The 25,630-nt window shown below is 36.4% G+C and overlaps 1 protein-coding gene across 1 annotated transcript in view; it reads right to left on the minus strand.

The window, feature by feature from the left end:
• The window catches only part of LOC150093146 (uncharacterized), a 339,961-nt gene that overhangs the window by 281,723 nt on the left and 32,608 nt on the right, over nt 1-25,630 (minus strand). Inside the window, exon 4 of the mRNA XM_090414162.1 lies at nt 20,543-21,096. Within this exon, the coding sequence (XP_090270288.1) occupies nt 20,543-21,096 (554 nt within the window). The remainder of the gene's footprint in view (nt 1-20,542; nt 21,097-25,630) is intronic.

Below are 25,630 nucleotides of genomic sequence, written 5' to 3' on the forward strand. Positions count from 1 at the left end.
AATGTCCAGTAGAACAATAGGCTCTCACTCCCAGGTCATCAGTTAGTACACATGACATCATTCTCTGTGAAACGTTCATCTCTTGCAACGCTATTTTCTGCATTCTCACAGGATTATGGCAGAGGCATGCTTTAACAGCCCTCACAAGCTATTGCATCCTAATGCAGCATGGTCGACCTGTTCTTTGGTGGTCAGATATGTCTTTGTATCATTATAATGGTTAATAATCTGATGCACAAACATCCTTCTGATCCTGAGTGTTTTTAGCATGTTGAAAATAACAGGTGGCTGCATTCCAACTTTCTGAAATGCTATTATAACTACATGGTTCTCATAATCTCCTCACTGCATGTTAATCTGTACAGATTAGTAAAACTGTTAGTGGTACTGTGTACAGCCAACATTCACATGTTTAATAGTAGAACCGAGCTTAAGCAATTCTGTGGGGGAGGGGATTGTAACAGTATTTATGGCAAGACTATGTATATTAATATAGAGAAATATTTAGAGGAGGAGGAGGATATGCAGTTGTTAGCTGATGATGCGAAATTGGGGAGGGCAATAATTGATAAAGGTGGTGTAGATATCCTGCAGGATGATTTAAATAAATTGGCATTGTGGGTAAGGATAACTGATAAAGGATAATGATTGTCACTTTAATACTGCAATGTAAAATTATGCACTTAGGTTGAAAAGGTTACATATTTATGGTACCTTATTGAATAAAACTGATGATGCTAGGGACCAAACTCTGCAGTCCACATTCCCTCAGCCGATCCTCATAACTAACATTGCACAGTCCTGAAACCATCTTTGTTATCTGCCTCTGTACCCTTTCCACAATTAATTTATCCCCTTCAAATCCTGGGGACCAAATTTGAGAACAATAGTCCAAGTGTGGTCTGATCAGAGTCTTATACAATGGAATGATAACTCTTTTATCTCTGCAGGTCAGCATCCTTCTCAGTATGCAGCAATCTTCTGAGTTACCTTCACTGCCTTTTATTAACATGTTGGCAGTGAAGAGACCAAGGAATGCATAAAATGCAGGAAATGGAAAGAGCCTGAAACCACAGATATCAGCATTGATTTAAGTGGCTGTGATAGAGGTGTGTCAGAAACAAGCGAATGCCAGCAGAGAGAGAGAGACAATAATGTAATAATGAATGTAGTAAAAATGAATGTAGTAGAAGAATGGTAACAATTGAATAGGTGAATGTCAAGCAAGAGTAGACTGTTTGGAGGGGGGGAGAGAGAGAGAGAGAGAAGTGGAATGTATGAAAAATGAGTTCAGAAGCCCGAAAGATGAGATTAGGAGACTGGAAAGGCTAACTGATGTGTGAAACAAACAAGAAGGAGAATGAGAGAGAGAGTTATGGGAATCATAGAAGAAGAAGAGAAGTACCAGGGGATAAGAGGGGGACAAGACAGTGCAGGAGCTAAGGAGCATCAGATGGAGAGATGACTTGAAGGTAGGTAAGTGGGAATGCAAGGAGATGACAAGTAAAGTCTCGAAGAGCAAGGAAAGAAAGGAGGAATTGGGGGGGGGGGGGGGCAAGTAAGCAAGAAATGAATGGAGATTCAACGATAAGCAGAGTGTAAAATGTTCCTTGGAGGAACAATAGAAAGGGTGACTATGGCAATTAAGAAATGTGAAAGAGTGGATGAGATGACTGTGTAATGTGGGTACAAATGATTTAAGAGGTAGTGTGAGGAGAAAAGCATCAATTATGAATAGCATAATAATGAGAATGTGTCGAGGGACTGGGATTATGTGGATGCTTGGAGTATTTGAGGAGAGAAGAGAGCTATATGCAAGAGATGGCCTGCATTTAAATGAGGATGTAGGCATCTGGAGAGAATGTTGTTCTCGGGGCAAGTGAGAGAATTAGGGGATAGACACTGAGGAGATGGAGAAATGTATGGTGTTATGTACCATATGTTCCCCAGTCAAATGAAGTGTGAAGAGAATAATAATAGGTATAGAAATACTGACAATTCATTGATGTGTCATTGTACAAATACTAGGAGTTTCAGGAATAAAGGAGATGAATTAGAGGCAATGATAGCATCAGCTGGTTCAAAGATTATTGGGGGACAGTGAAACATGGTTGACAGAAGAGGATATACCAACAAGAATAGAAACAGAAGGATATAGTGTATTTCGGTGGGATAAAAAAGGCAAATGCAGTAGTGGTGTGGATTATAATAAGTGATGAGCTGGGTCCTCTCAGAGCAGAGCATTTGGAGAGAAATGTCACTAATGGGTTTGTGACAGTGTTTGAAGAGCAGGAAATATTTAGGCAGTTGAGTTTGCTAAGTACCAAAACAAGTGATCATTATGGGAGATTTTAACTACAGCAGTATAAATTGGGAAGAGGAAACAGCATGTAAGACTAAGGGATGGCATTTCTGGAATTCTTGAGGAAACAAATGTTTCAGGCAATATGTAGTAGAAGAAACAAGAGGCTCAAGAGTTTTGGATTTGGGCCTGGCATCCAAGAACCTGATTGTAACTGAAATGTCATGTTAGAGGCTTGCCAGGTCCCACTTGAAACTAACTAACTTTATTCACTCCACTGAAGACCAAATCACTCCTCTTTCAGTTCCTGGAGCTTATAGAGTTCCTGCAAGTTGGTCTACTATGGATAGATAGGAAGATCAGTCAATGTCTGCATGACTGACAGATGAAATATTGGAAGAATTAATTATTATTTTAATCCTTTCAACCATGTGTTTTAAGAGAATGTGCCAAGGAGTTGACAACTCCATTGACTTGGCTTTTCAATAAGAGTCTAGCGATGGAAAAAGAGCCCAAGGAGAGTGGAAGAAAGGGTAAGACAGTCCCATTGCATAAGGTAGTGGTAAAATGGAAGCATCAAACTATAGGCTAGTTTGTATTTCTTCTGTCAAGATTTTGGAGAAATTATTCACAGATCACATACAGCACTGCACGGATAAGGGTAATGTTATCTGTGATGATTAGCATAGATTTGTTAAGGGGTATTGTTTCAGTAATCTGACTTCCTTTTATAATAAAGTAACAACAGCAGCAGTTGATGAGGGAAAGGCATATACAGCCATTTGTTTTTTTATTTTAAAAAGGAATCTGACAGGGTGCCACATGATAAGCTGAGATTTAAATATAGCATATGGGTTTAGATATAATGTTAGCAAATTGGATTAGGGACTGGCTGTCTGATTGATGTCAGAGAATTGTGTACAAGGGAGCAGTATCGAAGGAGCAGAAAGTTACAAGTGAGTAACTTTCTGCTCCTTCGTTGTTTAATGAAGGAGCAGAAATATTGTTTAACCTTTATATCAGTGGCATAGTCAATGGACTGCAGGGAGATATTCTGTTGTTTGCAGATGATGTGATGCTGGGAAGGGTTATTAATAACAGTGTCGATGTGGCAGCCTTCAGAAGGATTTGAATAAGCTGGACAAATGGGCAAAATGTTGATATCAGTTTAATGCAGCTAAATGTAAAGTCTTGAAGTTTGGGATCCATTGATGGGAAGCTGCATACTCTGTTGAAGGAACTGTAATAGAGGAAGTGAAGAAAGCAATGGACCTTGGGGGGGGTGATGAATGATAGAAACTTGAAATTTAGGGAAGATATCACAAAAGTGGTGAAGGTAACCCAGACGATTGCTGCAATACTGAGAAGGATGCTGACCAACAAGGATAGATGAGTTGTGGTTCCATTGTATAAAGCCCTAATCAGAATGCATCTATCATTAATCATATGCAATGATTAATGATAGCTCATTAATCATTGCATATGATTAATGAGCTATTAATAATATGCAATGGGACTGTCTTACCCTTTCTTCCACTCCTTGGGCATTTTCCAATGCCCAAGGAGTGGAAGAAAGGGTAAGACAATTTTTCAAGAGTCTGGCAATTTCCATTGCCAGACTCTTGAAAAATTTGATCACCAGGATTTGAAGGGGATAAATTAACCTTGGAGAAAGTGCAAAAGGAAATAACAAAATTGATATCGAGACTGTACAGTGTTAGCAATGAGGAGAGTGAGGATGTGCAGACTTCAGAGTTTGGTCAATAGAAGGAGGAGCGATATGATAATAAGACATTTAAACTGTTATGAGTGTTGACACTGGGGAGGTCTTTCGTATGGTAGAGGGGTTACCCCTGGAAGTTATGAATGGAAGTGGAGAGTAAGAGTTTTTTTTTTTTTTTGCATGGAGGGTAATAGGAACATGGAATGCATTGTCTGAAAGAATAGTGAGAGCACAAGCAGTAAATGAGTTTAAGAAATGGTATGATAGACTGGGTTGTTTAAGATTGGCTTCACACGATGAGTCATATGACTATATGACTGAATAATATAAAAAATATTTCATGATGATTATCTCATCAGTTTATTAAAAAGAACCCACAACAAATGTACTGTTATACAAAGTGAAAATGGAATAAAGCAAATGTTACAAAATGCACTTTGGTGAACAATACAAATACTATTATTAGGAACTTGTGGAACAATATAAACATTGCAATATGTAGGAAAGCAGTTTTCATAAAAAATCAATTTCTCAAGTTTTTGGAATAAAGCAAATGTTACAAAATGCACTTTGGTGAACAATACAAATACTATTATTAGGTACTTGTGGAACAATATAAACATTGCAATATGTAGGAAAGCAGTTTTCATAAAAAATCAATTTCTCAAGTTTTCTAGGATTGATCATATATTTCTTCTACTAAGGCACTTCTTACTGTATCAGTCACATAGCCATAAGATGCTTGATTTACTAATCTTTCTTTTTCCAATTTTGTTTAAGTGACCATACTACTATTGTTCATACATTCCTGAATGCTAACAATGTCAAGTTCTTTACTAATATCCTCATTTTTAACATGATATTGCCATTGATGCCATCTGTTTACTCCTCACCTGATCCTTCTCAGAACTTGCATATCTATGGTTTCCAGTCTTTGATCAAGTGTTTTATTTCTACTCAGTACTCAGATCCATAAGTTAAAATTGGGTTGAACACTGTCTTGTATGCAGCTAGTTTAGTGTTTCAAGTAATCCATCTCTTACTCCACATAAATTTATTCAACTGACTTCCTACTCATCAGCTTTGCTAATTCTAACTCTAAGTTAATTTGCTGTCATCACTAAAAATTGTGCCTAAATAGCTGAATTGTTTTACTTGTTCTACAAGTTCTCCATTCAGGATGCACTATGTTTTCATCTATTTTCACTGTCTTTGTCTTTTTATTACTGATCTTCATACCAAATTTATTACAGCAGTTATTCGATTTAGTCAGAGAATCCTGCAGACTTGTACTGGATTTATGAGGAGGTGGAGGAGGCTGAAAAGTTCTGATAAACACTTATAAAAAAAAAAAAAAAGCATGGTTTGTGCAACAAGGGAAAGACTTTTTTCTCAGAGGATTGCAAATGATGCAGCAGTGTTGTAACAAGTGTATAACACCTTATGAGGAATATGTAGAATAATGCGTAAGTTACATGGTTTTACTTCAATTCCCCCATGGTGATTATCACAACTTTGCAGCACACCTTTGTATTTAGGAGTATAATATCATCTGCAAAAAGTAAAAAGCTGAGATTAATATCTTAATGATTAATGAATACATAGCATTGCTGTCTCATAGACATAATGTACAGCCTTGTCTCACACCTGATTTAACATCGATCCCTCTTCCTGTATCTCCTTCAATTCTAACTGCTGACTCACAACTCAAATACAGACTATGAATTGCTTGATATAATGTAACATTTACCAATATAACTGCTGTGTTTTGAAGAACTTTTCTCTTGGCAAATTGTAATATCCAGGGCTTGAAACATTCATTCCTCTGCTTGTCCATGATAAGTGAGCAATTCAGTTATTTGTTTTATGTAATATTGTCTGTTTCATGTTTTATGTTGTAAATATTTTTATTTTATTTTTTTTTACTTATCACATATATTTGAAATGCTAGTCATTACAGACATGTGTTTTGTCATAATGGAATATGACCAATGAGAGAAATATAATGGACACACATCATTTTATCTTATAGAGTGCTCAGTCATACCATGAAATAACCAGGAAATCATGAGACAGCAATGGTAATATAGCTCATTTCTCATTCAGAAATGGAACATGCAGAATTTGACTGTTAATTGTGAATATTGAAAGTTGAGAAAGAAGTCTTTATTTTCCCAAAATATTTCATTATATTGATTATATAACCTAAATGTTTCTTGATTGTTTACTGAGTTGTTGTTGTGTTATATGATATCACTGCCCTCTCCATCCGACAATGTTGGAACCTATCAGAAATAAGAAACTTCCTAATGTAGTTATATGCGTAGACCTAATATTTGTTTTAAAATTAAAGATGTCAAGAAATTATATTCTTGGTTTCATCCTTTATCCAAGTTTTAAGTAAGCAAACAAAGCGTGCACATGAAGTAACTTCACAACTGGGCTATTTGTATACAGAGGCTAATGACTTCACATCAATTGCCTTAGTATTCCATAATGCAATGTACATATCCTTATGGACATGTATAATGCTATGCATTATGGGAAGGACCACTACCCAGACCTGTTTTGACCTTTATTGAAGTCTCATCAGTGGGAGCCAAATCCAGAAGTGATATCAAGAACTATGAACTTCTTTGGTTGATGGACTGAGTCCTTGACTCTTCATCTGTATTTTAGTTTGTGGGTGATGGGATTATTGTGGGTAATAATTTACCCGCTCATTGTGAGCATTGTAGGCTGTATCAGCTTTCTCTTGCGATGGAGGATTTCGATCTTTTATGCTTGAAGTGATCTGAGGGATTGTAGTCTGCTGCCTGCCAAATTAGCTGATTTGGGTGATTATCTGTGATTGTGAAGAATTTCTCTGCAATGCCTATCACATAGGTCTTGATATCTGGAAGGTTGGCTTCTTGGTGTAACTGGAGATTTCTGATGAACCACGGGGCATTAAATGCCATTCTTAGGCACATGTTCTGGATCGTCTGTAATCTGTTAATGTTTCTTTTAGCTGTGTGTCCCCAGGTTGGAGAGAGACGTAAGTTAGTTACGGTCTGATCACTGATTTGTAGAGGAGAATTTTGTTGCTTATGCTTAGGAAGCTGTTCCTATTCAAAAGTGGATATAGCTGTGCTATGGTCTGACTTGCTTCAGTGGCGACACTATCTATGTGTGTCTTGAAATTTAGGAGTTTATCAAGATGAACTCCCAGATATTTGGTAGAATTGTACCAAGGGATGATTTTACCAAACATCTGTATGCTTGTATTCGGTTCTGCTTTACATCTGGTGAAAAGTAGTGCAGAGCTTTTCCTGGGTTGATCGCGATACGCCATTTGGTGTACCAATCCTTCAATTCATTGACTGCTCTCTGCAGCTTGTTTGTGGCCAGATGTGGACGGAGAGATCTGGCTATGATGATTGTGTCATCGGCATATAGAGCGGTGATAGATGGAGACAATTTGGGGAGATCTGCCATGTATATGGAGAAGAGTAGGGGTGATAGCAGAGAACCTTGAGGTATTTCAGCCGCGATTCTCCTCTCTGTGGATCTGATCCCATTGAGTTTTATTTTAAATTTTCTGTTATTTAGGTAGGATTTGATGAGTAGAATTAGTGATAATGGAATTCCAACTTGGTGTAGCTTAAAAATGAGACCATAATGCCATATTCTATCAAATGCCTGAGTGATGTCCAGGAAGACTGCACCAGAGTGTTGGTGCCATTCATAACCTTGGGTGATATATTCGACAACTCTGTAAATTTGTAGCATTGCAGAGTGATATTTCCTAAAGCCGAATAGCTCGTCTTGAATGACATGGTTGCTATCTGCTGCCTCTTGAACCAGTTTGAGTATAGCCCGTTCAGCTATCTTACCTATGCACGATAGAAGGCTGATCAGTCTGTAATTGTCAGGAAACTGTCTATTTTTTCCAGGTTTTGGAATTAGGAAAACGTCAGCAAGTTTCCATTGCTCTGGGAAATAATTCAGCCGAAGGATGGCATTAATGATGGCTACAAGATGCATAACCCCTTTGCAGGGAAGCAGCTTGAGCGCCTTCTTTGTTATTCCATCTGGACCCGGAGCCATTTTGTTATTTAGTTTTCTTATGATCTCATATATTTCTGTTGGTGACATGGATTTGTTGTTGGATTGGGATGAGGCGTTTTTGAATTATTTTACGCACTTCGGTGTGGATTTTTCTAATGAAGTTTATATCTGTATTGATATAATTGGGGCTGCAATGTTTTTCTAAGCTGTCTGCAAATGCTTCTGCTTTTTCCTCATCGTTGTAGGCAACACTACATTCACCTTGGATTGGAGGAAGTGTAAAATGCTTTGAACGGAGTGATCTCATCATTCTCCATATTGACTGATCCTCTGTGTTTAATTGGTGAATTTTGTTATTCCAGAGTTTGTTAAGGTGATCCTTTAGGGCATACCGAACCTGGTTTGATGATCTATTAACTGCTTGTTAATATCTGCTGAATCCATTGTTCTCTGATAATGTCTTCTTAATCTGTTTTTCCTCTTGGATAAGACGTTTTATAACCTCTGGGAATTTATTTGGTGGTGTACATTTGGTTATATTTGTTACCTTTGTTATCACTGTCAGTAGTTGTTTTTCAAGAGTTTTCACTGCTTTTTCTATATCTTCAGTGGATGTTATATGCAGTATTGGGCCAAGGTTTTCCTGGAAGGCTGAGGGAAGTTGTTTCCAGGTTATAAATGTGGTGGTGTTTTCCATTAAATCTTGTATGGTGCCTACTTGTAATATGATGGGGGTTGTGATCAGAACTTAAGTCGTTGTTGCTTGTATTTGATAGCTGTGGGCTATGTTTTTTAATATAGCTATATCTAGTACATCAGGATGTCTGGTTGCTCCGTAGTGTGTGGGTTCAGTGGGTCCTATCACTGTTATATTTCATGAAGTGGTATAAGAGTTGAGTATTCTTCTGTTGATATTTGAGTTTCTGCTATTCCAGACTGAATGTTTGGCATTAAAATCTCCAGCTATGATCACTGCTCTGCCTGTATTTAGTATCACATCTAAGTCAAATTCAAGGAGTTTTTTTATTTGGGGGATTGTAGGCTGCATATATCCTGATGCTGCTTGTGTTTTCCATATGTATTTCAATTCCTGTAGTTTCCATGTGTTCTGTTTGGGGTTCGGCTATTGAATTATGTTTTATGTTTCTTTTGACAAAGATGGTGGTGCCTCCACCTCTGGCATAGGATCTGTCTGTACGGTAAGTGCTATAACTGTTAATTCTGATCTTGTCACTTGGGCGAAGATGTGATTAATTTATGAGGATGATGTCTGCTTGGGTTTCTTCAGCAAACTCCTGTAATTTGTTTGATAGACCGTTTGCATTCCAGCTAACAATCTGTAGTGATTTAGGTTTTCTTTTAGCCTTATCCATTAAGGATTTCAACAAGGAGTGACTGTGTGTGCCTTAAGATGATATCCTTAACTTCTTGAGTTGGGTTCGTTTGCCAGAGTTCAGCAAGCATTTCATCTATGTGACTTTGTTCAGTAGGATAGGTTTGTTGGTTTGCTGGGACTGGTTTAGTTTTGGGTCTTTTAGGTAGGTTGGTCTTGTAACCTCAGCATACGATCTTCCATCCGTTGTGGAGACTGTGGTTTGATGGGAGGACGTGCATTCTTGTATAGGTTTGCTGGTTTTGAGGAAATACTATGCAGCCCCTATAGTTTGCAGGGTGTGGGCCTCCGCAATTTGCACACTTTGCTGGATGTGTGCAGGGTTTTTGGCATTCGTTGCATGTTTGCCACCACATTTCACGCAACGAAATTCAGCCTTTGCAGTATCATTGTGCTTGCCCAAATTTTTGGTATCTGTGACATTGCATTGCAGTTGATTTATGTTTTAATGCCTCTACTTTTATGACTAGATCACAGATGGTCTGGAGATTGTATATGTGTTTTTGGTCTTTACTTATTTCCACTAGAATTAGGGAGTAGGGTGTTTTATCAGTTCTCTGCATTCGGCTGACTATAATTGGGCTAAATCCCTTAAATTGGAGGTCTGCTGTGACTTCGTCTATCTGTATTGTTTCAGTTACCCCTCTTAATACCACTTTTAGATTCTTCTCACTGTTGAGTGCAAATATGTGTTATAGCAGGTTGCTGTTGTCTAGGAATTTGGTTATTTTTCTGTAGTCTGACGACATTTTCGGTTGTATACGTATTCCTTCTTCTGTGTTTGTAGCTTTCGTGAAGGTGATATCTGAAGATTTCAGTGCGGATCTAACGAGTGTCCAGTGCTCTTTGGCCCTAAGGATGACTGGGGGTACCCTTTCTTTAGGTTCATTATCTGGTTCTATCTCTGCTGTTTTTTGGGTATGTCTGCAGTAGAGGAGATTTTCCTCTTCTTTTTGACTATTTGCAATTCTCTGTTGGTTTCCAAAGACTGCTGAATGCTATCTAGTGATGCAGCATCCTCTAGATTTGTGGAGTGTCCTAATTCTGACTGAATCAGCATACTGCCGTCATTTAAATTATCCATCCTGTCATCTGTGACTGCTGTTGGGGGGGAGTGTATCAAACAGCTTTACTTTCCCTGGCCAGTTGTCGCTCAATAATTTTCCTAATCTTAGAAATTCTCTGTATACCTACCTCTTCGAATATGGTTTCATTTAGAGGTTTTGTCATGTTTGATAAGTGATAATAATCTTGTTAGAATAAAGTTCGAGAAGAAGGTCCTAGAATCCAATATAAATATCACATAGATCAAATCAATCTACCAGCATAGGAAGCAAAAAAAAAAAAAAAAAGTGCACTTAAAAGTTTTCTGAATTATAGTACTTACCAAAACATATAAAACACTTTACATACACTAGTGGCCAAAATTGTGGAAACCTTTTGGAAAAAGTATTTTTGAGGTTTGTTGGCCCACTTTTTTTTTGGTGTAATACCATAAAATTATATATCAATCGAATTGATATATAATGAATTCCATTGATTATATATCAATTCTTGATAATTAATCAAGAATGTAATGCAATAACTACTTTTATGAAGGATTTTTTATTAGAACAGCAATTATAAAGAAGAAAAGTGAAACACATTTCTTCGAGAAGAAATAAAATGTATTGTAGACTAAGAAAAAATGAGATATACAAAAATTCTCACAACGTGAGTTAATACTTAGTTGGGTAACCTTTAGCGTTAATTACAGTCTTACAATGCCTTCTCATGGAGTGAACCAAGTTTTTTAGTTCTGCAGCTGTTATAATGTGAAACCAAGATTGAATTATTGCTTCTATTAATTGGGTTTTATTGGTGGGTTGCTTCTGACTAACAAGTTTCTTTAGTCGGCTCCATAGATTTTCGATTGGGTTATGGTCTAAGCTATTTCCAGGCCATTCCAGCAGTGGAATATGATTATCTTGAAACCATTTTTTGTACACAGCAGAAACATGACATGGAGCTGAATCCTGTTGAAACATAAATGCTTTATTATCTTGAAAAAGATCACGTGCGGAAGGGATCAAGTATTTCATTTATGTATTTGTAGGCATTTATATTCCTATTAATCACGCAAATTCTGCCCACACCTTTTGATGTCATACAACCCCAGATCATAACACTAAGTGGGTGTTTCACGGTAGGTGTAATGCAATCAGGATGCAAATCTTCTCCAATTCTTCTCATTATGTATTTTATGCCATCACTACCAAACAGGGAGATTTTGGTTTCATCACTCCAAATAACACTGTCCCATTGTTCCGCTGTCCAGTTAACATGGGTTTTAGTCCAGATAAAAAAAACATTTTTATCTCTCAAACAAAGGTTGAAAAGATTAAACCTTTGTTTGAGAGATAAAAATGGCTTTTTTCGTGGAATTCTAGCATTTAGACCAAATTCCTGCAGTCTGCGCCGAACAGTCCTTGCACTCAACTTCACGTTGTATTGCGCTATTTCATCTTGTACACACCCAGATGATTTTCTTCTGTCATGTAGACACAGTCTCTCAATTCTTCTATCATCACTTGCTGTTGTGCACCTTTTCCTGCCTTTACCAGTCTAGTTTTGTAGTGACTGAGTCTCCTTATACCTCTTCAAAAATTTAGAAATGCCACCTTTGGTTAAGTTTCCACCAATTTTTCTTCTAATTTCTTCATAACTGTAGCCTTGTTCACTTAATAGTATTCTGGGTGACCAGAATACTATTAAGTGAACGCTTAATAGTATTCTGTTACTATTAAGACATCGCTTTCTGGGTGACCAGTCAACTTTTTGCACCATTTCTTTAATTTTATTATTTTTTATAAGCTCACTAAATGAAAGAACACACAAAAAAAAACCAACCAACTTGATAGCAATCACATAACACACTGACAAATGTCCTCCTCTCAGCTCCAATATATGACATCAATGGCTGAATCCTACTGTGACCTTATTGGCTCATTGTCAAAACAAGATGACACCTGATTGGCTCTCTAAACACTCATGTTCATTGGCTACATTCAAATGAAGGAAAGTTACTTCATATCAACCTAAGCAAGTTGTGCTTTTTTTTCTTCTGGTTATTTGGTTATAACTTTTCATAGAATACAGATAATTGAACAAACTTTGTTGCATTACATTCTTGATTAAATTATCTTTCCATTGATATATAATTTTATGGTATTACACAAAAAAAAAAAAAAAATGGTGTTATGAGCCACGAAACCTCAAAAATACACTTTTTCCAAAAGGTTTCCACAATTTTGGCCACTAGTGTATATACAGTCAAATATTTGATCGAACCAAAAAGCATAACAAAAAAATCAAACCAAAGATCACTATTTTATGGATCAAAAACTCTACCTGCCATTACTTCATCGACTACTCCAAAACTCAAACTTTGAATCACTACTAATGAAATGCCAATTCGTGATACCAAGATTGAAGTAATGCAGAAGTCATTTTTCCATATAGAAGAAGACAAAAGGTGTCACACTTTATTACTAAAATACTCTGTATTAGAGACAGATTTTTCACTTGGTTATACTATAAATTAAAGATGCCAAGAAATTATATTCTTGATTTCATCTTTTATCCAAGTGTAAGCAAACATAGTTTGAGCATGAAGTAATGTCATGAATGGTTTATTTATATATAGAGGCTAATGACTTCACATTAACTGCCTTGATAAAGGTCAAAACCGGCATCAGTAGTGGCCTTCCCATAATGCATAGCATTATACATGTCCGTAAGGATATGTACATTGCGTTATGTGATACTAAGTCAAATGATGTGAAGTCATTGGCCTCTATATACAAGTAGACCAGTAGTGAAGTTACTTCATATGCAAACTTTGTTTGCTTACTTGAAACTTGGATAAAGGAAACTAAGAATATAATTTCTTGGCATCTTTAATTTGTAGTATAACCAAGTGGAAAAACTTTCAACATAATGTTTGTTTGTTTGTTTATTGATTGATTATTGAGAGTTTTTATAAGACATAAGTGTTAAAAGTGAAATCGTAGCAAAAAATGGAATTATTAATTAAAATTAAATAAACAGTCTTGTTATCACTTATGTAAGTAGTTAACATATGTGCTTCAACACTGGTAGTTAAACAAGATTAAAATTAGCCATAGCATTAACAAAAGCTTATAAACTGACCAGATCCAAGAATAAATTACGTGACTATGATATATATATATATATATATATGGCAACCATGGTAGAGTGCAGCAAGACTAACAATTATTCCCATGATTTTACAACTATTTGTCTTGAAGTGAAAATCTGATCCTGGCAATCTCCAATTCACTTGAACCCAGCTTGTTCTTTTGCAAACTTCACTTCCACAATTTTTCTTAGTAATTTCTCAAGTATATTTGCATAAAGGAACACCCATTAAGAAACTTCCACTGTAATTCTTACATTCTGTTTTATTTTCCCTTTTATTGATGGGTACTATAAGAGTCCTACCCATTACAGCCACTGTAAAACTATTACATCTCCATATCTGGGTGAATATCATCTGCTCCAGCTACTTTTCAGCATTCAAGGTTTTAAATGCTTTAAAGAAAAAGGGCAAAGAATTGAAGATATGTCATTCAAGCACTGGTGGTTTCAGAAACTTCAGAGAAACACTACCAGCTATTATGAAATATAATACACCTATACTGAAATTATGTTTACTGAAAAAAACTTATACAACTTTTGTATGTATTCAAAAAATGAATCTCTGTGGATATTTTTATAACTGTGGTGTACCTAGCAGTAACACTAGAGGCCAAACCAGTAGCTTACTTAATAATTTAAATGTGTACAACATAATAATTTAAATGTTCATATGAAATTAAATATAAAAGTTAATTTAATTTTTTATATATATAAAAAGTTAAACATAAATTGCATGGTTTGAAAGAAATTCCTTTACTCTCAAGCCATTAGAGAAAGGGATTTAGTAATAAAAAGTAACTGCTCATAAGTGCAGAAACTTTGTTCTCCAAACCTAAGTTAATAAAAAACAAACTGAGAAATATATGATAAAATGAAATAATCTGAATTTAATGAGAACTAAACATAATATTTTAGAAACCATTGACTTAAATAATATTATTCATAATATATTTATTTATATATCTATAATATACATTTATGTGGGTTCTTGGCTTAACAATGAAAAAAAAAATTTATACTTTCAAAATTATTTTTATTTTTCAACATAATGTCCGTTAAGACTAATACATTTATTCCAGTGATGCTCCAGTGCCATTATCATGTCCCTGTAGTGGTTCTCAGTAAGATCTGCAAAATACCCCTCTACAGCTGCAATCACCTCTTGATTCGAAGAAAAATGCTCACCAGCGAGTAAGAGATAGAAGTCAGAGGAAGCCAAATCTGGGGAATAGGGTGGATGTTCCAACAATTCACAGTGCAGATCCCTTAATTTTCCCTTTGTGGGCAGGTGCATTTTCCTGATGAAAGATGATTTTTCTCTTCTGCAAACTGGATCTTTTCTCACGAATTTTTTCATCTAGTCTGGTTAAAAGTTCAGAATAATATTCCCCAGTTATGTTGGTAGCTTGCTCCACCTTTGCAAGGAGTTTCCCGGTGTTGTACCACCTTACCCCAGTCCTGAAGATACTTTCAGGCACAAACTTTGTTTGCACACACTTGGATAAAGGATTAAACTAAATTTATTATAGTCTGACCAAGTGAAAAATAAACTTTCAACATCTTTCTCTAAATCCAGAGTAATTTAATAAAAAGGTGGCACGCCGTTTGGCAGCTCCTATAGGAGGAGATGACCTTGCTAATGCTTCTGCCTGGTATCTCCACTTGGGCCTGGTTCCCCCTGAAGAGACCTCAATAAAGGTTGAAACTAGTCTGGGTAATGGCCCTTCCCTTAATGCATAACATTATACATATCTGCAAGGAGATGTGTTTTGCATTATGGGAGATACTGAGATAGGAGTGTTGGTAGCTTGCTCCGCCTTTGCAAGGAGTTGCCCAGTGTTGTACCACTTTACCCCAGTCCTGAAGATACTTTCAGGTGCAAACTTTGTTTGCACACACTTGGATAAAGGATTAAACTAAATTTATTATAGTCTGACCAAGTGAAAAATAAACTTTCAAAATGCCTTTTCCAAAACACCAATGCCATGACCTTTCCTGCTGATGGAACCAACTTTGTCTTCTTTGGCACTGAACAACCAGTTTTAACTGCTATTTGGATTCTGGTGTGTAATGGTGAATCCAAATCTCATCCATAGTAATAAATCGACACACAAAATCAGTTTTATTCTTGTTAAAAAGCTCCAAACAATGCTCAGAAATTTTTATGCGAGTGCGTTTTTGATCTGCTGTGAGCAAGTGCAGCACCCATCCTGCGCAAAGCTTTTTCATTTGCAATTCTTCATGTAAAATATATCCTACACATTCTTTTGAAATGCCTATAGTCTCAGTAATTTCACACACTTTGACTTGCCGGTCATCCAATACCATACAGTGCATTGATCAATGATTTCTGGTGTTGTTACATTTTTTGGACTTCCTTCACATGGATCATCTTCAAGGCTGGTATAGCCACGTTTAAACTCGACAGCCCATTTCTTAATTGTTGAAAACAAAGGAAAAGAGTGCCCATAAACTTTTATGAACTTCAAATGAATTTTGTGTGGTGTTAAACTTTCTTTAATAAAGAATTTTATAACCGCACAATACTCAATTTTATCCATTTCAAGGGACACAGACAACACTTTTGCTTCAGAAAGATGTATAAAACAAACTACTTGATAGAATGACTTGCAATTTCACATGGATGCTTATGACAGATGTACCAACTTAGAAAAAAAAAAAAAAATCTTGCCAATAGTGTTGCCATCTATGGTCGAGGCCGAGAACTTTTCAGACAAACCATATATTTTTATATTTATACATAATATAGCACATTAATAGTATAGCATATATTATTATTATCGATGAGGGAGACCATATACTACATGCACAAGTTGTCCTAATTGTTCTTGAATTCATTCACACTATTTACAAACAACATCCAATGGCAATTCATTTCAACCATGCATCACTCCATAATAGAAAAACCATGCTCTCACACCTTTCTTGACTGCTTTCATTTTCCATTTCCAAGAATGCCCTTTCATCCTTTCCCCACCCTCCATAAAATGAAAAATTCCATCAATTGAAATCGTGTATGATCTCCCTTCACAGAAGTTTGTATGCCTCAATCATATCATCTCTCTTTTTTCCTGTTTGCTAGTGTCTGCAGTCTACACATTCTCAATCTGTCTTCATAATCAGCATCCAATAAGCTTGATATCAGTTTTAACACTCTCCTTAGCACCCTCTCTCTCTCTCTCTCTCTCCACAGTATATCAGAATCACCACAAAAACAAGGAGACCAGACTTATGCAGAATAGTCCAAGTGAGGTGTTATTAATGCCTTGTATAGAAGCAAAATGACATCCTTATCTTTACATGTCAAAGTTTGTTTCATCACTGCAATTATCCTCTGAGTTATATGTGCAATCTTTGCTATAATGTCATTGAACTTCAACTTCTTATCTACTAAAACTCCAAGATTCCTAGCCTAAGCAGTTTCTTCTAACATCATCACCAATATAATATGACATTGGATATCTAATCTGACCGAAGTGCATGAATTTAGATTCACTAACATTGAACTGACAGCCATTTTCCAAAGCCCACAATTCTAGTTTATTCAAATCATTCTGCAAGTAGTACTGTATATCAGCCATATTCCGGATTACCCTGCATCTCTTTATCATCAGCAAATAACTGTATGTCACCTGTCAAATTCTTCCCGATGTCGTTGCGTACAGACTGAATAACAGTGGACCAAGGACTGATCCTTGTGCTACACCACTGGTTACCCTATATCTTTCAGACTCACCTTCTCCCACACACACACACATACATACCACTTTTTGATATCTGTCAGACAGTCATCCTCTTATCCATGCTAATATTTTAAAATCCAACCATAGACACCAATTTATTATTATTATTACATAACACCTCCAGGGAATCCAAAGACTCATTGAGGGAGGGTACCTGCTCTACAGCTCTTCACCTCCATCACTCCACTAACCTCAACCATTTTCATCATCTACACCAGCGCCATCTATCGTCCATAGTCACCACTAATATTTTCACAGATAATCACAAACATCCATGCCCACGGCAGGATTCGAACCCGCAGTCTTTTGGCTGGAGAGCAGCTATGTTAACCACTCGTCTAACCAGGCCGGTTGGACAAGTTATGCAACAATCTTTCCATGCTGTATTCTCTCAAAAGCCTTAGTAAAATTCAAAAGTACCATGGTGTATCCATTCCCCTTGTGTAACTCAATGGTGACATTATTATAAAATGTGAGCAAGTTGTTAAAACAAGACCTTCCGTTAGAAAATCCATGCTTTTCATTTTAAAGTAGAGAATCTCTGTCAAGCCATTTCTGAATGCGAGCCCTAACCAACTTTTCCAAAATCTTCACCACCACCACTCCTGAAATACTGATTGGTCAATAGTTGGATACATCGGTCTTTGCAATGGGATTGCGATACATTCTTTCCACTCCTGTGGAATCTTCCCTGATCTGAGACTCAAATTATACAGCCTGGTCAAAGAAATAACTAGTTCAGCTGAACACTCTTTTAGCATCCATGCTGATATCTTATTCAATTAGTGCAAAAGCTGTAATACCTCCTCCTCAACACCAGTTTCTTCAATCAAGTGAAGAGGCAGTGAGTTCAATGTTGCATACACAAAGTTGATAGCTTTTAGCAAAATAGGCACTGATTTGAACAACCTCTTCTGCATTTGTCATCCTTGCACCATTTGCATTCAGTAGTTATTCTTTCATATTCATTCTTGCTTTTACTTGCAGCATAATAAAAGAATTCTTTGGGATTGTCTTTGGCTTGTAGATCCGGTTTCTTTTCATAGTCAGACTTAGCTTCAGTACGACAGTTGTAACTTTTCTGGCTTGCTACTTATAACTTTCATAGCAGACATCATCCTTATGCATACAGTATTCCTTCCACATCATCCTTTTCTTATGAATCTTCTGCTTAATTAGATTGCACATCCATTTCACTACTAATCTATTTATTCTTCAAACTCTAGGGACACATTCTAATATAGTATAAATGATACTTAATGTTCCTCAGGTGGTCATAATTTCTTGCTTTGTAGTTTAGCATGTAACCTTTTCTGAATGGCATGGCATATTCATAAACTTGGCCACTTCTTTCCAAGTGAGTACCGCATGATCACTGTCACCAACCAGAGGCAGAATAATCACATTCTTTAGATGAAATCCTCTCTGACACTATATTCAAATCTAACACTCGATGATGTTCAGTTCCTTCTGTCACATGCTGATTGAGGAAGTTGTCTCATAACAGCTCAATAAATTCAGTTTCATTCTTCTTGTGAGATTTTACTGCTACCCAATCAATGGTTGGATATTAAAGTGCCCCATTATGATTACTCTTTTCACATCGTCTTTATCTGGCGATGAATTTCTTCATCAACAGCAACCGACCCCTGGGTCTGTAACAATACCCCACTATGTATTTGATCTCGTTAACCTCCACTTCACATCGTCTTCAAACTCACTGCCAGATGAATACACTAGTATGACTATAATACTAGTAACTGTTACTAGTATTACAGTCATAGGTCTGAAAACTAACTGGATTCAAGTCATCCAATATCATTAGTAGTACATTCTCTCCTCTCCTATCCTGTCTATCCTTCCTAAAAATATTGTGCCCTTTACACTCGATAACATGGAAAATTTCCAGAGATAATATTTATAATACCCTTTACTCTCGATATTAATATGTCTGCTTCTAATAGCCAAGTTTCACCAATGCCTACAATCCAAGGACTCAACTAACTGACCAAAGCAACAAACTCTACCCATTTGTTTCTGATACTCCTACCATTCATGTATGTGCATAATAAGCTACCCACATGTTTTTTTGTATACTCGTCTATAGTCAATGTGACACAGTTGAACAACTTCCAGATTTCTCTTCTTATCTAGTCTTATTATGCAGTCATCTTTGCACATGACCGATAGGTCTGGTCTGAAACAGATGAACAGAAAATCTAATTCGTTCTCTCATTAAAATCATTTCCATGATAATGCCCATTCCCATTATTAACACAGTTAAGTAACATCATTGCTTATAGATTCTCACCATTCCTCTCATCATAATTTAGCTTCCCTGACTCTGTGTTAGGTCTCACATCAATTAATATTTCAAGAATCCTAATACCAAATGCATACAAATGTAGGCTGCCTCTCTTATACAAACCTAATCTTCCCTCAATCTCACTCCACACATCCAAAAACTCACATCAATTCCTTCTACACAGCCTATTCATTGAATTGTTTGCCATCATAGCCCTTCTTCTTAATTCATTTTTATCATATATAGGTAATATACTTAGGATTTTCACTTTCTCACTCTTCATTTTAGCTTATTCCAACAACTTTCATATTCTCTCTTATTATTAATATTAATGATTAGTATTTTGTTAAACTAAATAAATCATCATCGACATGGTTTTTAAATAAATCAATTATCAATAATACAATACTATTACTGTTATACAATTATTTATAGTTAATTTTCTTTCATTTAAAGAGTAATCATAATGCCATATGTCATAAAACTGGGATTAGCTGGAATTACAACTTTAGGCAACTAAGGCATTGAGGCAGTTATGTTAAGAGCATATTTTCTGGTCTGTCTTCTGCTTGAAGCAGAAAAACATAATATCCTCATGAAACCAGCTAACTTGACTTCGACTGAAAATGCATATAACGTACAGATTTTAACAAATACACTACAGAAGCACTTTTCATAAAACAATTACAAGTATAAATGTCATATTCCCAAACATCATCTCTGACTGCATTACTAATACTAAATTTGGTCTATAAAACTAAAAAAAAAATATCTCATTATTTATTTTATTTAAAATTTGTCTTACCTGATCAGCTAATGGTTCTGAAGAATCATTCCAACGTCTAGATTCTGCTAATCCAATCTCCACCCAATCTGACATCAATGACAAATCATCATCTCTGTCCAAATTGAGAATAACATCTGAAGACAAGCTAATTTTTTCCAATGATTTACTTTGTTGTGTTTGGTTTGAATTCCTACTATCATGCTCATCAGTTTCTGACTTATCAGAAGGTGATGAGTATGAAAGGATTTGCTGGGGTGCTTGATCTTTATAGCTGCGTATTGCAGTGAAATAGTTATTTTCACCACGACAAAGAATTTCAATAGAATCCTCTGTTACTCTTAATAGTTCATCTCCTTCATATTCACTATCAATAATTGCACTACTAACTCCTGAGTCTGATCTTTCATCATCCCGACCAACACCCTCACTTGTAGCACAACTATACGAAGGTCCATTTTTAAGTATAGCTTCACCAAATTTTTCACTAGATGTATCGGATAATAAATTATGGTCATCTGGAAAAACATGCTTTTTTCTATCTAAAATATGAGATTGTTCTTGACTTGAAATAGCTATTGCAAATAAGAAACAAGATTATGATTTAACAAACAGGTATTCATAATTTCATTGCCAAAAAAATTAAAAGAAGTTCAAAAATAATAATATAAATAAATAGAAATGAAAGCATGCTTACAAATAAAAAGTGATTAAATAACATATAATAAAATTTACATTTTAAATACTTACTGTTGTTATTTCACTCTTCACTGGTGGTGGTAAGCAGATTATGATATACATCTTCAAGTGAGAATTAGAAGTGAATATTACTATTATAGGCTGCAAAAGGTGAGCAAATGCATGGGGATTTGTTGGTAGAAGGCTATATATATTCCACTGGTGGAACTATGAGAAGATTGAGGAGACAAAAGGAGATAGGTAGGCTGGTTGAAGTTTAGGGAACATTGCAAAGGTAGTGAGGAGAGACTACCATAACGATGAGTATAATGACCAGCACAGATAAGGATGTAGTGGTTCCACTGTAAATCAGACCACACCTCCCAATTACTGCAGATCTGGCCACCTCAATTCTGAGGGAATTAGAAAACCTTAGAAAAGAGAGAAAGGCAGATAACAAAGATGGTATTGGAACTTTGGAATGCTAGCTATGAAGATAAACCAAAGGAATACAATATATAGAAATCTGAGCTACACAGGAGCCTGTGTAGCTCAGCGGATGTGGCGTTTGCACACCGCCGCGCTTGGCCGCACGAAGGAAGTCTTGGTTTCGAGTCTAGTCGGCGACTAGAGGAAATTTTTCTAAGCCTTTTTTCGACCGGTTCCCGAGTTAGTCGATCTCTGGCACGGGCAAGCAGGTTTTTCCTCCCGGAAACTCGGGTTTTTCGTCCTGTAAACTCAAGAAAATCGACCGTAGAACCCACATTATTTCAGACATTAAATATATTGTGTTAGGGTCAGGAACCACGAGATGGCGGCACATTTGAGCCGTCTCTCTTCACTGTGTACCGCTTAATTAGTGATAGCCTTGGGCCATCTGTCTCTGATTGGGTACCAGTGGAGATTGAACTGCCCACTCAGTCTCCAAAAGTTAGATAGGGCTAAATGGCCTCGCCTACTCCCATATACGGGAATAAAATGGTGTTAGCTGATAGCAGAAATCTAGAAAAGAGATTTTCCAAAGGTACAAACAGAAATTATGCTATTTAAGCAAGAGGAGTTTTTTTTTTTTTTTCATGGATGGTGGTAAGCACACCACATAGCTTCAGAGAGTGGTGATTATTCAGAGATGGTGAATGACTTTAAGGTGCAGTATGATATATTCTGTTACACCTAAAGCCTAAGTATCACAGAATCTATTATATCCGTTTCCCCCTTATGATGTCTCTTGAAACTCCATGGTATACAAAGTGGTGATGATAACAAAAAGTATAATTGTTGAAATGAACTGCAAACAAGAAAAATTGTTACAAACAAAATATATCCTCACTAACTTTCAGTTGTATTTTATGATGAAGTACAGCTAATGACTATTTTATGATGTTTATCCATATGTTTTATACTACTTTCTCGCTACCTGTTTAGTATCTATGCTGAAGACATCATTTGGGAAGTACTAGTTGAGCTTAACACATATTAATCACTAATCTGAGGTACACTGATGATACAGTACTCCTTTGTAACGACAAGGAAGAACTAGGACAAATCTTTGATAAGGTTAATAAGATCAGTAAGAAAAAGAACAGAGTACTTCAGCTCAATCATACCAAGACAAAGATTGTGGTTCTCAAAGGAAAATACAGACAGGGAAGCTCCTGAGAAAAAAGTGTACCTTAATGGAGAAAGAATTGAGGAAGTCAGCACGTTTGAGTACCTGGGATCTGTTATTAATGTGAATTGCTGTTCAGAAGATGTCAGAAGGAGATTACGAATGGCTAAAACAACAGTCAGAGATGCGTCTATCTCCACAGGAACAAAGGCAAAATTTTGAATGCCGCTGTTTTTCCAAAAGTGACTCATGGATGTGAGACTTTGAACTTAAGTGTGATAGAAAAAGGATAGCTGTTTTTCAGATGTTTACAGAAGGCTATTGAGGATATCATATCCAAAAGGTGGACATATGGATGGATGCTAGAAAGGATCAGTAGAACTTTAAGGCTCCTTAAAAATACTGAAAGAAGAAAGTTGAAATAATTTGGACACATTGAAAGGAGGGAAGAAAGATTCTCAAAACAGTAATCGAAGGTAAAGTTCCTAGAAAAAGGGGGACTTTACCTTCTATTATTGTTTTGGGATTCTATTACGTCAATGAGATGAATGGATGGATGGATGGTGGGTTGGAATGAATGATCTGCAGAGAGTTGAAGCCTCCACAAAAAGTATACAACAGGACCACCTGGCAAGGACTGCTGTGGCATATCACTCAACATTTGTGTGACCATATGATATTAGATTATGTCCAATGAATAGATGAATGGATTACATTGTCAAAATGAAGACATTTAGGATCTTCTTTGATAAAAAGGAAAAATCAAATTTTCCTTTCCCTAAATATATCATCATCATCAAATTCCTGCCATGTACCCTCAAGGGATGTACAGGATATGATAGTACTACATGAAAAATTTACATCATTACTAACTTTCTATCTACAATTTTCTTCCACATCAGTCTTTTACCTGTCAAGACTCCAACATTATCAGATCTTATATTTCTATCATCTAAGGCATTTTTACTGTATCAATCCACCTATATTTTGGTCTTCCTCAGTGTCTTTTTCCTGCCAACCTGGGGGAGAGAACACTTGTTTTGCTAATCTTTCTTCTCCCATTCTGTTTAAGTGACCATACCACTTGAGATTAACTCTGCTAACACATTCCTGGATGTTAAAATGCCAAGTTCTTTCCTCGTTTTTAAAATGATATAAGCCGCCATAGCGCAATTGGAAGAACAACGGAACATTGTGCCCTTCAATCGGAAAAGACCTGGGTTCGATTCTCGTCGTGAGGAGGGGAGTCCTTATATGGGCTTTTTCAATTGAAGGTGAGTTAGCCGATCTCATAAGGTGGTAGCAGGGTTTTTTCTCCCGGAAACTAAGGTTTTTCATCCCGCACAGACAAATCTGCCTTCAGAACACATAATTTACAGACAAAAAATACTATTGTTGGTGGTGATGATGGGCGATAGATGCTGTTGATGGTAGTAGTGTCGTAGTTGGAGAATTAAGTAGTAGTGAAGAGGATGAGATGTATTTAGCAGAGTTGAGTAGTGTGACCTCTCATGATGAGTCCTTGGACTCCCTGGAGGTGTCACGTAGTAGTAGTAATAATAATAATGATATTGCCATTGATGCCATCTGTTCATGCCGCTAATCTTTCTCAGGCTTCTCATATCTGCGGTCTCTAGTCTTTGGTCAAATGTTTTACTTCTGACCCAACTCTCAGATCCATAACTTAAAATTGGTTTGAACACTGTCTTGTATACAGCTAATTTAGTGTTTTGACTAATTTCTCTCTTATTCGATATAAAATTTATTCAATTGACTTCCAACCATACCAGCTTTGTTGATTCTGTTGTCTATTTACAAATATTTAATTTGCCATCTTCACTAAAAATTGCGCCTAAGTAGATGAAATGTTTTACTTGTTCTATAGCAGTATTTCCCAACGTTTTTGGATTATGCCCCACCTCAACACCTCAAAGATTTTGATGTCCCCCCCCCTCGCCGACATTGGTGAGTGTTTTAGGTATATCAGTGAAGAGGTGATAAATAATGCAACATCATTTTCTAATTGCCCTCCCTCCTGGTGGGGTGTACACCCCAAGTTGGGAAACACTGTTCTATAGGTTCTCAATTCAAAATGCAGTTGATATTTTCAATGCTACTGACTATTTTCACTGTCTCTGTCTTGTTATTGCTGACCTACATACCATATCTATTACAACAGTTATTCAATTTAGTCAGGGAATCTTGCAGACTTCCAGCGGATTTATTTAGAATTATAACATTGTCCACATAAAGGAAAGAGATGACATTAACACTTCCAATTTTGATTTCAGGTTTAATACCTTTTCTTCATAATGTGATCCATATAGATAATGCACATCCTTGTCTGACACCAGATTTAACATTAAACCATCTTCCTGTACTTCCTTCAGTTCTAACTGCTGACTTACACTCAAATAAAGACAAAGTATTGCTTGATATAATGTCCCATTTACACCATATAACTGCAGCGTTTTGAATAGCTTCTCTCTTGGCACCTTGTCATATGCCTTTTTCAGATCTACAAAACTTAAATGCACATCTTTGTTATATTCCCATGATTTCTCAACTATTTGTCGTAAAGTGAAAATCTTATCCTGACCTCTATTTGGCCTGAATCCAGCTTGTTCTTCACCAAGCTTTTTTTCCACAATCCTTCTCAACCATTTCTCAAGTATACTTACAGAAATCTTACAGAGAACACTCAGTAGAGAAATACCTCTGTAATTCTCATATTCAGTTTTATTTCCCTTTTTATATATGGGTACTATGAGAGCTCTACTTCAATCATCTGGAATTCATCCCTCTGTCCAGGCCTTCTGAAC

The sequence above is a fragment of the Typopeltis vanoorti genome, chromosome 24, assembly GCF_054136105.1.
Source record: "Typopeltis vanoorti isolate ZY-2024b chromosome 24, IOZ_Tvanoo_1.0, whole genome shotgun sequence".
Classification (NCBI taxonomy): Eukaryota; Metazoa; Arthropoda; class Arachnida; order Uropygi; family Thelyphonidae; genus Typopeltis; species Typopeltis vanoorti.